We start from the raw sequence: 15,034 nt of genomic DNA, 5'->3' as shown, positions 1-15,034 counted from the left end.
AAAAGTTTGGGAATTGGCTTGTGGCTCTCAAACGTGTCACTGAGCGGAAATTCAGGTCAACTTAAAATTAGGTGTGTCTCCTCGATTTGAACAGGGTGTGTCCAACATGAGGCTCTCGCAAATCAAAACAGCTGTCAGTCATTTACCTCCTTTAGAATTTACTTGATTAACAAAACTGTACTTCATCTTTTTTTCCCAACATCTTAATTTTTACGTATTACAGCGTCAAGTTAAAGATACATTAAATACTAAAAAGAAAAAGCACTCAGAGAGTGCAGACCTCCACCAAGCGTATTGTGATTGTCACCAAAACTTTAGTCCTACTTTAATGTTATACTCCCTTTCAGCAGACTGTCTGCTACAATTTGGGGTTAGTTGCAGGTTCGTATGATAATTTGTTACATGACAGTACATATTTCATATTTCAGATCTTACTATCCAGAATATTGCCAGGATCTGGATTGTACTTTTACATCTGTCAGAAATTATGGTGACCTTGTCTTGTATTGTTCTGCAAAGCAATCCGACCATTTATGGTGGAGTTATAAACACATATGGTGAAAACAGCCCTATCTCACACTGATAAAGAATTCTTTAAAAAAAGTCCTGGATCCAGACAGTGATCCAGATCACCTCCAAAATATAATCACTTCTTCTTTATCCCATTTTGAACAAATCCTGAAAATTTCATCAAGATCTGGTTGTTAGTTTTTGAGTTATGCTGTTCACAGACAAACAAACTCTCCCCAAATCATAACCTCCTTGGCGGAGGTAAAAATGTTGTAGAAATGAAAACATATGAAAATCTATAAGAAAAGCGTAAAAAAAAACAGAGAAAGGAGAAAACATAATAGATGGATTTGTTTATTCATGTAACCGTTCATACATTTTATAAAGCACAGTTCATAGAGCTATCAAAACAAGCTTTACAAAGAGTTGTGTTTGTCTATCATGAACAAAATAAGAACCATTGTTACCGGGTTAATCCGACAAATGCCTGTACTGAGTTATTATATAAAGTGACAAAAACTGCCATGGTACTGTTGATGGGTTGTTCCCTCAATAACACATAATTCAGGCTTTTACCTGAACGTGTCAAATCTGTATGAGTTATTCTCTTAAGATGCCAAACATCACTTCTGTTTAAACTCTGTGCAGCTACATATCTGGTATACATATTATTTTAAAAATACATATCCTCAGTTCGTGTAAAATAACTTTAACCCCTCTCTCATTTTTTACCCTTTAAAGCCTCAAACAAACCGTTAATAAGATCACCCTCCCCCCAAAATAAATATTGCTCAGGTGGCAGAAAATAAATACTCCTCAGGAGGGGAAACCACACAAAAAAAACAGGATTTCAGTATGCTGGTTGGTTTGTTGATTCTTTCAAAAGTTGTTTAAATTCTAATCATTTTTGATAGATTTATATGTAGTTGCTATCTTGATAACACAGTTAGGTTTAAGCAGGATACTGTTGCACTGACCAAAATGGGCTAATGCTAATTGTCAGGATCACTTTAAATTTAAAAACAGAAAAGCTCATCTCGCCTTGAATAGAAAAAGACATTTTGAAACCAAGAGGTCACATTGATAGTTAACTTTTAAATATATAAAACCAGTTAAGGCGTGCAACCGTCATTTGAGAAGTAGCAGCTACATCATGTGGTTGTTAGTGATGTCAACCTTCGGCAAACTTCTGTTAGCTTACTGATAATGCGTGCTAGCAGTAGTGTAACAACATGAAAAAAAAACAAAACAAAACAAACTCTGAAACTCAAAAGTCCTCATTTAGCGTATACTGGTAGCAAAGTCAAAAACAATCAAGTCGTAACGCTGAATTTGTAACTCTTGCACCATAGAGGCAGCTGCTAGCTAGCAGTTGCGACCTGTGATTGTCACAAATGTGGAGTTCCTTTTTGGCCACAAATGACACGAATAAATGTTAGCTTCTGTTGAGAAAGAAGTGACCAATTTAACCAACGATAAAGTACATTTATCTTAAAGCTACTGTGACGACTCTTTAGCATGTTATAAAAAAAGACTGCGTTTCACATCAATGCCTCATTGTGACCTAAAAAAGCAGACAATAATATTAGCAACAAAGCTAACAATGCTCATATGATAGTTTGAATGCCTGTAACTGCTACATGGCGCTGAAGAAACAGCTTTCCTGCTTCCTCTTTCAACGCTAATATTCACAGTGAGTCAATGTTTGACTGTTAAAAAGAAAAGCAGGTGAGATTTCATTTTAGCAACACAGGGGGCGCCAAAATCTACACAAACAGTTCCTCACAGGAGCTTTAATCTGAATTCTGACCAAAATCTAAAAACTCTGACTGTTTACTTGATCTTCTGTGTTGATGCTATGGTTTTTAACTTTTGGACAAGTCTGTATTTTTTTCTACAGAAATATGAAAGTCTTAAACGTTAAAGCCTGACTTAAAACACAGAAGTTTTAACGGTATTTGCTTAAGTGCAACATTGAACGTCATTATTTGGACTTCATACTTAGGCAACTTGCTTAATTTAAAAATATCCACAAGGACAGACTCAGATAATAGATGAAACTTTTTCCATGAGTGGCGCAAATGTCAACACAAAGTTAAAGTCGTAATGTTTTCAATGTGTCATGAACCTCCACTGCAGTAGATGGCGCCCAAGAGCTACTCCACTGCATGTTGCACATAAACCGTATAATAAATATAATCTCAAAGTATATTCAAAATATTTTATTCCTAAACTTAATGATGTTGGTTTTGATGCCATAACATTTAACACAAAGTAAAATCTCAGAATAACTTTTTACTGTAAAAATTTACGCCAGTGAGCAACGGGTATTACTCTGAGATTAATAAATTTAACCAATTTTGCTTTTTTCAGTGTTTAAGCTGTGACTACTTTAGTACTCGTACTAACCTTAAAAAGTGAGCCCTCATTTCATCAGTGGAGTCAGTATTTTTAATACTGACTCCACTCAGACAGATGAGTCTGAATCCGTCAGAAGTAGCTGACAGTGTTGGATCTGATCATGTTTTCCTGGTGTGATGTGATTGTCTGCTTCCCTGTAAGCCTCGGCTCTACTCCTGCAGAGTGCTCTTTAACATAATGTTCAGTCCTTCCTCCTTCAACCGAGCCAGCGCCGGGCCGTACACCTCTTTAGTCATTGGAACCACGAGGCCCTTTGTCGTGATTTCACCTGCAGAGAGAAAAAAGTTCAGGTTCAATCAATTAATGGGTCTGAGAATTAGGGGTGGGAGAAAAAGTCGAAAATAGATATATCGGGAATTTTTGTTTGAAAATATAAAAATCAAGATTCTTTGTCAAAATTCTTCTTTTCAGTCTTTGTTTATAAACTGTTTTGGAAAAAAGTTACCACTTTTCTCCAGCAGAGGGCAAACATCATCATCATCATAATTTGACTTTTTCACATGGTCTGGTTTTAAAGAAGTAAACCAAAAACCGCTAAAATCGTAAATATCGAAGAACTAGAATCACAAGCACTTTTTGAGCGTTTTTTGCTTCTGTTATATTAGTTTTTTGAAGTGAAGTGCAGCGCCTCCATAGATTCAGGACAACCATGGCTATAGGCTGATGTAACTCAATTATGTCTCTATGGAGTGTCACAAAATGTAAAAGCTGTAATTCATTAGAAAAAAGAGAACCAAAAATTGTATTTTCTTATTTTCTTATAATAAAATTCTAAAAATAAGGTGGGAGTATATCTGATTTGAATTATAGGCTGGTTTTTGCCTCTGTCACATTTTTACTCATTGTGGACTCATTTTTCGCTGCAATATAAAGTTCTACACATCTATGAGGTCAGGAGAACCAGGGCTAAAGGCAAATGTAACTCAACAACCTTTCAGCACCATAGCAGAACCAGAATGCAAGAAACTATTCAAAAAGGAAGGGCAGACTTTGAAAATTTTCTGAATATTTACTCTAAAACAATGAAAACTGTGAATAACTATGTACAAAACACTTTATTCAAGTCTTGGATCAAAGAAAAGTGAAGTATTTTCATTTTTACAAGCTCTGAACACACAAACTGTTGCTTGTTGGTGCAGAGCAGCCCCAAACTGACACATGACACCAGGAAGATGGAAAGCGAGTTTCAAATAATTCTTCAGATTTAAATACTGAACATATATTGGTCATCAGAGCTTATTTAATGCAGTAAAGAGTGTAAAATTATTTGTTTTTGACAGAATTGAGCTAGAGCAAACGGTTGATTTTCTACAAATTTTCAAAGAGGACGTGTGAATAAACGAGTTGTCTTACAAAATCATCATTTTCTTCCTCGCTGGTTTTCAGCATATTGCTGGGACATTTGAGGACCAACGGAAATTCGAGAATCTTACAATGAAGCTGCTTTTTACAGCTTTTAAATAGGACAATTCATTTGCCCCAGCCAGCGGGTTTGGGATCCTGAGGGTTAAATCTAATCGGCACCCCAAAAAATCGTAATAGAATTGAATTGCGAAAACAGCAAATCATCCCAGCTCTACTGGGAATGTTCTACCAGGAACCACGAGGACCTGGACCATCTGACATATCTTGTCTGAAGCCACTCACCGTTAAGAAGCATGCGAGCAGCAATGGCTGCTGGGTATCCCACAGTCTTGGCCATGGCAGAGAAGCCATTTGGTTCTCCATACACCACAAGGCTGATGTGTTTGGTCTCCAGCTCCCCCGTCGGGTGGCGTAGCCCCACGTCTGTCCTCAGGATGATCATGTCTCGCTCCCCTTTTTCTAAACACAAAGAGAAAAGATTCACAGGTCATGTTTTACTCCTCTTTTCCCTTCCTGTGTGTCCTGATTTGTGGTTAAAACCGGGCTTTTGTCTCACCAAAGGAGAGTTTAGCTTCCAGATGTTTTGCCAAAGCAGCGAGCACATTGTCAGCTTGAGGCACCAACTCATCGTTCAGCATCCCAAACCTGAACACACACACACACGCACACACAGATAGACAAAAAAAGACTTTCCCTCATAATGGAATAACCTTCACAAAGTCATTTTCAAAGCTTCAAAAGAAAACGATTCTGCTTTAACACCCTGGCAGCGCCGCGGCGGTGGCGGCCCACGCATCCTTGGCTAAATCTAAAGAGATGAGCAGTTGTTTTTTTGTCTCTGCTTTGCTGGTGAATTGATTAAATGAACAACAAGTCATTCAATTTGAGCTGCGAGCGCGTTGGCTTTTTACTCTTTTAACGGCACAAATGGAATGTTTCCAACAGTTCACTTTTACCGTCGCTGGAATTTACGTTTCAATGCCAGCACGGCCCTCTTCGCTTCAGCGGCGGCGGTGGCAGAACAATGGCAGCACAGAGCCTTGGTCTGAAGAGACCCTTGGAAAAGTTGATTTAAATTGAAGAGTGTGCACGCTACACCACTTCAGGCAGGCTTATTAGGGAGGAAATGGAAAAGTGTGCAGAAGAGGAGCAGCCTCGGCCTTGTCTTATCACAACATGAACACTAACCACCCAAAAACTTTACACCTTTTTTTTAACTTCTCTTCCAAAGTTACTGCTTTTGGCTTCTGTGGGATACTGCACTTTTACGTGTCCACATCTTCCAGGTATTTTATGACAGAGTAAAAAGTCTCACCATCTCAGAGTGTCCACCCCAAAGTCATCCTTTCCAATGTGTTCGAACACAGCTTTTTCAAAAGTCTCCTGGGACACGGAAGGGGACAAATCCAACTGCTTACAGAGGACATCTCTCTGTAGAGAGGAGAGAAGAGTTCACAAGTCCTTGGTTAAGGTCGCCAATACTTAAAAAAAAACATTAAAGAAAACTGTTCTGTGCTACAGTGAGGTCTTTCAGCTCACAGTTTGTCCCCAAGATTTATTCTTTGGTTGTTTGACAGTCAACTTTAAATTGAATACTGTCCAAACATGATACTATTTTGCTCCTAGGCAGTTCCTTAGCTTCACCTCAGCTACAAGAATCTCTTTAAGCTATCATATATTTGCTAGCTAATCTGCTTGCTGATAAAATCTGTTTGAGTTAGTCACTTAAAGTGTTAGCTCCGAGTATGTTCAATGAAGTATATGTTTCTCTCCTTGTATGAGTCCTTCAGCTCCTAGTTAGTCTTAGCACATATTAAGTACTCAGCCCCTTGCGTTAGGGAGGGGAACCTTTTACATTTGAAATGATTCGGTTCCGATGCCCGGCACTGAATCTGTACTTTTGTGTGTGTGTTTATGTGGTGATAAATGATAACTTGTTTAAGAATAAAATCTCAAAGTTTCTCAATTTAACACATCTATTCTTCAAAATATAACCTTGCAATGTTGTGTTCATGTCCAGCATGGAAAATCACTTACTGTACCACTCCCTCACAGTCATAAGGATGCATTAAGGGACCTTATCATGGTACCTTAAGATTTTAAATGAATCGGTACTCGGTACTTCAGACAGAATTCGGTCAGTACCTATAAAAGTACCTGATTCAGCACCCATCCCTACCTAGTGTACATAATACAACTCTTATTTAGCTACTATTGTGTTTTCTTAAACTCCTGTTTTGATTGTAATTATAAGTTTCCTTGGCTACTAGAGTAAATGATTATGCTTTCAGTATGCAACAGTTTGAATCCATGTGTCCTTAAGCCTTCTGTAGCACCTAGTATGTATCCTACAGCTCTCATCTATCCACCAGCATGTACTCTTTAGCTTCTTTTAGGTTGGAACAATACATTTCTTCCTGGCTGTTATTGTATACTCCAGTTTAAAGTATGCATCCTCCGACAGTTTTTAGTTTGTATCCTTGGAAGTGTCCTCAAATCCACTGTAGCACCTAATATGTATCCTGCAGCTCTCATCTAGCCACTAGCATGTACCCTTTAGCTTCTTTTTAGGTTGTAATCATGCATTTGTTATTGGCTTCTTACGCATTCTTCAGTTTCAAGTATGCAACCTTAAATGGCTTTTAATTTGTATCCTTGAAAGTGTCCTCAAATCCTCTGTAGTGCCTAGTGTGTATCCTACAACTTTTATCTAGCTACTAGCATGTACTCTTGAGCTCCTTTTTTGGTCGTAATCATACATTTCTTTTTGGCTTTTTGCATATACCTAAGTTTCAAGTATGCAACCTCAAACAGCTTTTAATTTGTATCCTTGGAAGTGTCCTAAAATCCTCTGTAGCGCCTAGTGTGTATCCTACAACTTTTATCTAGCTACTTGCATGTACTCTTTAGCTCCTTTTTAGGTTGGAATAATATATTTCTTTCTAGCTCTTATTGCATACTCCAGTTTCAAGTGTACTACAACCTCCAATAGCTTTTAGTTTGCATCCTTGGAAGTGTTCTCAAATCCATTGTAGCACCTAGTATTTATCCTGCAGTGCTCATCTAGCCACTAGCATGTACTCTTTAGCTTCTTTTTAGGTTGTAACAATACATTTCTTATTGGCTTCTCATCTATACTTCAGTTTCAAATATACAACCTCAAACAGCTTTAAGTTTGCATCCTTGGAAGTGTCCTCAAATCCACTGTAGCACCTAGTATTTATCCTATATCGCTTATTCAGCTGCTTGTGTATATATTCAGGTTGTAGTAATATGTTTCTCCCTTAAAGAATACAACCTCTGTTTAGATCCTTGGATGCGGCTTTGAGCCCTTTGTAGCCCCTATCCTTATGCAACCTGTTAGCACCTAGTATGTGTCCTCTGGTTTCTGTTTGGCTCCTTAACTTAAATACTTGTTTAGCTGCAAATACCCAGCCACAGACTGTTTTGCTCCTAAACAAGGTCTTTTTTCTTAATGCCCCTAACTGTCTCTTACTCTTCTTTTCATTCAAAGATATTAGACACTTTTAGAGTTGGTTATATCTTTTTTTGGTATCTTTTTGAGATAAAAAGGTTTATTTGAGTGTTTTCAGGGAGACAAGTGGAGCGAGTCTGCTAATCATGCTCTGACTCGTGATAAACACACACTGAACCAGCAGCTCCGCGCTCCTCTTTCATCGCGGAGAGATAAAAGAGGACAAAGATTATGTGCTGTAAACTCATCAGTGTCAGGAAGCCTTGGGTCACTGCAGCCTTGATGTTGACAAGCAGCTATTGACAGCAATAGACTCTTCACTTCCACAGTCAGAGGCGTCAAGTGGAAGAGCCGCAAAACAGCTCATTTTATAAAAACTGAGTAACAGAATGGAGAGAAAAAACACTTCTCAAAAGGCTGCCTTTCAACCATGTGTGTGTGTGTGTGTGTGTGTGTGTGTGTTTTTCACAGTGAATGTACTCTCAGCTGAGTTTCTTACCCAGAGTATGGGGTGTTGGAGTGGTTGGGGCTCACTGTTGATCAGACCCAGCTTGACAAATGCTCTCATGGCCTTTGCAAATCCCTGTGGCACAAAAGAAGAGCTGAAGTAAGTCATAGAAACACAACCTACAGAAATACAGAAGAGCTCAAGCTTTGACAAAAAGAATCCCTGCATGTAAACTGGAAGCATGCTTCAGTACAACTCTTGTTGTTGCAGTTTGATGTAGACTTGGGCCTTAAGAGTACACTCAGCACCAAAGTGTAGAAAACCTTGAGATCAGGGGCGTCTCTAGAGTATTTTGACTGTGGTGGCCCCACACGTCAATAAAGCACAATGTGATAAAGTATGAACAAAACATCCATTTACACAGCAAGTCAAGTTAACAGACTCCCACCAGGTTAGTTTACTCTGGATTCGGACTCGTCGGTACTATTTCTAAGCATTCTATAATTTCAAGTCCATGGGGTATGGAGGGATTATTTGTTGATCAATAAAAACTTGGGTGCAGAAGAACTGTGGAGTATAACGGTTTTTCAACCACCAAAAACCACATTTTTTAACTTAATATCATCACTTTGACGGATGGTAAACCGCCCCCTGGTTTTACTTTGATCCTAAAATCGGTTCCAGTTAATCATAATTTAAAGCTTCACTTATTTTTTCCTCTCTATATTGAGTCCATGTTCAGTCATAACCTCGACCCCAAGCCAACTTTTTCATTAAATAAGCAAAGTCAAATCTGTATTTTGAATATCAGCATTTCATGTTGCTTGTTTGTGGTCAAACCTGGTGAACTGAGGTTGGATAAAGAAGGCGCAAATAATGACACACCTGCAGACGTCGCTGGTGTTTCAGTGTAAAGTGTGACCCTGTTAACTACTGTGGGCTGGAAGTCACTGCAAGCATGGTCGCTATTAACTCCAAAACACCGGTTGCGTTGAAGCAGTCAAAACTTGATAGAAGTTGCCTCTGTTGTGTAGCACATTTTGGTGCTGCTAACGGCTTGAATTTAGTGTTTAAAAACGCTAACTTGTCTAAGCAAATGGAGCTAAACGCTGCTTCTGTGGTCAAGTTGCGTGCGCAGCTTTATGATTTTAATTAGAGCCCGCCCGAGTAATCGGCCTGATTAATCGGGCCAATTAAAGCCTGTCACCTATTGATCGACATCCGCCAAAATGTGGCTGATTATAAAAATGTTTGCTCCGTGGAGGTTTCTGTCGCTCCTGCTCTTGTGTGTTAATTAATATAAGGCTACTACACACGACTCACTTCATAGCGCCATGCAGGATTAACCTGGGCTTATAAATTCACAAGTTATTGTCTTCAATTAAATAATTTTTGAAAATGTTTCAATGTATTTTGTTGTAATTGTAATTATTGCATATTTTGAAAGCAGCTACATTATTACTTAAAATCTAGTTTAGGCCCATGCATTAAATGGAAGATGGAACTTTTCAATAGCTAGTAATAATTTGTGTTCATATACAGTATTTATCCTGTGTATATCAATGAATTTATTACATATATCAGCCGATAATAGGAAATCGGTCTATATATCGGATATCAGCTTCTTTTTGCCCCCAGTATCTGTATCAACATCAGCCCCAAAAATCCCATACCAGTCGGGCTCTAATTTTAATAAATAATAATTTCAAGCGATGCCAAACTCTACAGTGGGTAGTTTGGGTCTCATTTCATTTAATGTAATACAGAAAGTTAACAGAATCTATCATTTATTGAGCAAAACATGCAACTCATGTGATGGAGAATTTGCAGCTTTTGTGCTGTCCACTTTCTCAAATGTCAAATTCAAAATTCTTCTTCAAAATTGTTTGGGAATATTATTTTTAGTATTATTTCTTCAAAATAATCAAAACATGACAACAAAGTGTTCTAAAAACCATTCAAATAATTAGTTTAATTAAAATAATTCACTTTGTGAGTGGCTGAGACATCTGCATCAACTGTCTTGACCATTAAAAAAACCCTATAAATCAGCAATGGTTTGCTCCAAAGTCACATGACTTAAATCAGTTGAGGTCACAACCTTTTTGGTGGGAACCTTGAAGAAAGTGTTGCATATTTTAACTCCTCCTCATCAATATTTCATCAGAATGATCGTCTGTACATGGGGCGCATTAATTTTTCATCAACTGTGTTTCCAACATTTTCTGCTGTTCTTACTATGGATGTTATAAAAACTCAACTGTGAAGAAAATGAGCAGAAATATGAGGTGATGGAGGTCAGGTGGTGGTATGTTCAAGGTCTGCAGTTAGCACAAGAGCCAAAAAATGGAGGAAATGTCAACTGTGTTAGATGTGATTTTTGAGACATAATTCTTTTATATTTTGTCTAAACTTTGAAATAAATGATTTCTAAGAAAGGGAGTCCGACAAAGAAATGTTAAATAACTCTACATTCCCAATGATATGGATTTATGTTAAAAAATAGTCACAACTTTTGAATGCGCCATTTTTTTTTACTAAAACATTTAAGAATCAATCAGAGCTTCAGCTTGCCAACTGATTAATTAAATATATTCCAGGAATATACTTTGCAAATAAGTAGAATATGAAGCAAAAAAACACCTGAAACATACCCCTAATTATAGAATCATTCACTTAAGACACATTCTTAAATACTGATTAAAGGAAGTCACAACTGGGTTTTTTTCACAGTCCAGTTTGCACTGGGAGATTATAAATCAACCGTCAGATGGTAAGAACTACAACAACAAAACTCTGTCGTGTATCTTCACTGCAGTGGTCTTTTTGTGTACAGTGAAGAAGAGATGCTATAGAACATCTTTTCATTAGTCCGTTCTTTTCTTTAGATTTTCTCGGTCATGCTTTTCCACAGCGAGTCTCTTTTTCTTCCTCAAGTATATCTGCACTTGAGGGCTCCTGTTGGTGAAGTATGGCCCTCAGAGCAAAACACAACACAACACAAGAACCATAACTCGTATATAACACCCCCGGGCCCACACATTCACACAGAAGAAAATAGAGGAGCTGCGGCTTCGCTGAAAAGGTGGTTTGACTGACAGAGGAAGTCAGGAGAGAAAACAGGCTCATGGGGGTTACAGGTCGAGTAAAGTTGAGGCTTTATGTGCAAAAGCTTTTCTGCCAAAAATCACCGAACAAAAAAAACAGCTGCAGCACTGGGACATTGGAAACACTCTGAAATTCTCTGTCATTCTCCTGTGCACATGTGTGTGTTTGTGTGTGTGTGTAATACCTTGAAGCGCAGTGTTCCTCTGATCAGTGTGTGTGCCGTCTCGATGCCATACTGCTCAGCGTACTTGGTGCTGTCGCGGTTTGGAAATCCCTCCAGGTTGAAACCAGGGAGGAAGTCCATCGGCTCAGCCGTATCCATGAGAGCGCCACCTGCTGGGATGCTCACCACCTGGATGCACACAAACACAAATTCTTAATCAAGATAGAATGAAGAGATTACGTTTTGATGTACAGTCCTTTGAGGCTTCCGTACCTCATTGTTTCTGAGGAAGATGGCAGGGCTGATGGTGTTTAGGAGGACGCCGTACGGACTCCAGCTGAATTTGTAGCGAAGAGGGTTATCTGAACATTCAGGAACAGGAACGCCACCACAGAAGGAGCTGTACGACTCCACCTAAGGATAAAGACAGAATCCCTTTCTTATAAACGTGCTGCCTAAAATTCTGTATATCGGAACAAATTAACATGAAACCAGAAAATAAAATATAACAATACAATTAAGAAACATTCAAAAATTCACAGAGTGGGGTTGTGTTTCCTGTATTTAAAATGTAAAAAAAGATCCCGACCAGCAGTGCCAATCACAGGGCTTGCATTGACTCGTAGTTACATTTTAGAGGAGGTAAACTTTGGTCACTTGTGTCAGCTTCTGTAGTGCAAAGCTACATAGACCTAGAACATTGACACAGAAGTATAAACCAGATTTCAAGCCATAAAACTGTACCAAATTCAAAGCAAGATAAAGATATTTTTGTAAATGCTGTCAGGTGATTAAAAAAATTAATCTAATTAATTACAGGATTTATAATTAATCTTATTAATCACATTTTAATCTCTTATCTGCTTAAGGTCCCCAAATAAAGAATCTGAATTCTAGGACATTATAAAATTGTCGCACATGACTAATCAAATGAATACATGAAGAAGAGAAGAGTTGTAAATCCACATTTTTTTTTCAACTGGCTGATATCATAATGTCCGTGTTCGCTGCCACTGACTTCTACATATGTTAATTTGATTACAACCCTTTACTGCGTCTATGGAAGAAAATTATGTTTTTCAGTTTTTCATGCTTGTAAACCACTGTGGGTGAGAGCGGTGTACTCTTTGGATGAGAGCTCAGCATGGATATGAGGAGAAGATAAGAGATGACAGAGACATACAGCAGGGGTGGCCAACCTATGGCTGGTGAGCCACATGTGGCTCTTTGCCTTTTAGTATGTGGCTCTTCTGTCCACTTCATAGTTATGAGTTACAATGTGTCGATCAATCTAAAATATTGATATACTGATGCCAAAGTTGGGATCAGTATTTATTAATACTTGGGTAATGAGATTGATACTTAAGTTTCAGTTTCTCTTCTCTACATGTGCTCCTCTCATGAGTTCATCTATCTATCTACCAATAGATAGATAGATAGATAGATAGATAGATAGATAGATAGATAGATAGATAGATAGATAGATAGATAGATAGATAGATTGATTGATTTCTGTTTTTCTTCAAAGGAACACATACATAAAAAAACAACCTGTCATTTTTCCTATTAACTATGTCAAATAAGCAGAAAACAATATTTTTGTGCTGATTAGAGCAACAAAACTGTATTAAACGTTGCTAGAGTCATTGATAAACTTCTGAACTCGTCTTCTTAATGGAGTTTTTCATATCTACAAGAAATTTGACTGCATGTAACAAACCTGGTGACCCAGTTGCACCAGGAAATCAACTACTTTATCAGGCTGTGATAAAGTTAAGTGTCATAGTGAACAACAATCAAGGTCACATCCAAGGACTACAAAAAAGAGCACAGCACGCTTTGCACATGAAAAGATCAGGAGCATAAATGATGAATGATGAAGCCAAAGAGAAGGGTTAATGTTGATGCTGCAGGATGAGGTTGTGAAAAGCTTGTCGAGGTCTTGCATCAATATTCCTGCGATTATGTGACATGGCGAACAACTAAGACAGGGTGAATGCTGATGACGTGTAGCCTGTCATGTCAGACTCCCCGGGAATCTGATTTTTATTCTCCGAATTCTGAGATTAAAGTCAGAAACGTGACTTTGAGTATTCAGGGAATAAAGCCTTATTTAATCTTCTCCTCTTCACATATCCAATAAGACATTAATCTGAAATTTGAATGAAGTCATACGAAGCGCTGCAACCAAGAAACTTGGTGTTTGAGATTTTTGAACGTGCACTTCTTTATACTTTATATTTTCATCTGTCAGACATCAAGTTACATCAGCTCCTCTGCTCCTTGAGGAAATTCAACGACATGAACATGTAACAGGTCAATAGACAGAGGTTAGGAAGCCTCTCTGTGTGTGTGTGTGTGTGTGTGTGTGTGTGTATAACAGTCACTATCTGACACACACAGAGTCAGAGTGTGTGTGCTCACCGTGCAGCCGTCTACTTTGCCCTGATCGATACACTCCATGGCCAGCATGTGGTCGATCCCTGGGTCCAATCCCATTTCGTTCACGATGGTGATTCCTGCCTCCTCAGCACTTAAACACACACCAGTGTACATACACTTTAGGTTTCAGTGCAAAAATACATCACACATGGCTCACTATCACATTAAAGCAAATCTTAAGTTTATTGTTGATGTTATTGTAGGATGCTTTATTTTTGTTTGTTAATTTTCTGACATTTGAACACTTCTTGTGTGAACCTTGTGTGTACTTCACTTACCTGCTCTTCAGTTCCTTCAGTGCAGGACTCAGGTAGCTGGCTGTCACCATGTTTACCTTGTTCTTGATGCAGTGTTTGGCGACAAGTGGGTGGAACGCGTACGGCAACATGCTGAGGAGACGAAGATTAAAAAAAAAACTCTAAAAATGTAGAGTTGAACACAGAATATTGATAGTTTTTTTTTTTCAGCCATCAAACGTAAACAACCTCCAAAAGGTAGAAAGAAAATCCACAACATTTCTACATCATAAGTCGAGGTTATTTAAGAAAGTAGATAATTACATGCTTATAATTTGTTTAATTGGGAACAAATTGAGCTTTTGGGGGAGGTCCCAAAAGTAGGCGGGGCTAAATATATGAAATGTGACAGTTTGAATGTCCATTGGGTGTACTTACCAATTTTACTAAGTATTAATTTTCAAGCAACGATCATTTTTTCAGTGTTTCACTTGGGTGGTATTTCACTTTTATTTAATAAAGAAAGTTAACTAGTTGTATCATTTATTTAGCTCAAAATGAAAATCACGTGTTGGAATTTGCAGTTTTTTGTGCTGTATGATTTCTCAAATGTCAAGTTTGCTCATCAAAATTATGTTTGTGTTCATTATTTTCAGTAATATTTGTTCAAAATAATTATTAAAACATGAGAAAGCTGTTCTAAAAACTATTTACATAATTTTTTGGGATAAAATAATTCATTTTATGTGTGTCCGAGAAATTAGCGTCAACTGTGTTTAAAAATTAAAAAAAAAAAAAAACTATAAATCAGCAATGGTTTGCTCCAAAGTCACATGACTTAAATCAATTGAGGTCACATCCTTTTT

The 15,034-nt window shown here is 37.9% G+C and overlaps 1 protein-coding gene across 1 annotated transcript in view; it reads right to left on the bottom strand.

Moving 5' to 3' along the window:
* Nucleotides 1-864: 864 nt before the first annotated feature.
* The window catches only part of aass (aminoadipate-semialdehyde synthase), a 31,142-nt gene continuing 16,972 nt past the window's right edge, over nucleotides 865-15,034 (bottom strand). The window contains exons 16-24 of the mRNA XM_074678292.1: nucleotides 14,211-14,321; nucleotides 13,915-14,023; nucleotides 11,764-11,904; nucleotides 11,512-11,679; nucleotides 8,271-8,354; nucleotides 5,612-5,727; nucleotides 4,853-4,941; nucleotides 4,579-4,755; nucleotides 865-3,199 (exon numbers count right to left, since the gene is read on the bottom strand). Coding sequence (XP_074534393.1) covers nucleotides 3,081-3,199; nucleotides 4,579-4,755; nucleotides 4,853-4,941; nucleotides 5,612-5,727; nucleotides 8,271-8,354; nucleotides 11,512-11,679; nucleotides 11,764-11,904; nucleotides 13,915-14,023; nucleotides 14,211-14,321 — 1,114 coding nt within the window. The 3' untranslated portion in view covers nucleotides 865-3,080. The remainder of the gene's footprint in view (nucleotides 3,200-4,578; nucleotides 4,756-4,852; nucleotides 4,942-5,611; nucleotides 5,728-8,270; nucleotides 8,355-11,511; nucleotides 11,680-11,763; nucleotides 11,905-13,914; nucleotides 14,024-14,210; nucleotides 14,322-15,034) is intronic.

This window comes from Halichoeres trimaculatus, unplaced genomic scaffold (assembly GCF_033239565.1).
Source record: "Halichoeres trimaculatus isolate MK-OKI-2021-1 unplaced genomic scaffold, fHalTri1.1 fHalTri1_scaffold_10, whole genome shotgun sequence".
Taxonomy (NCBI): domain Eukaryota; kingdom Metazoa; phylum Chordata; class Actinopteri; order Labriformes; family Labridae; genus Halichoeres; species Halichoeres trimaculatus.
This window is presented reverse-complemented; position numbering and strand designations above follow the sequence as displayed.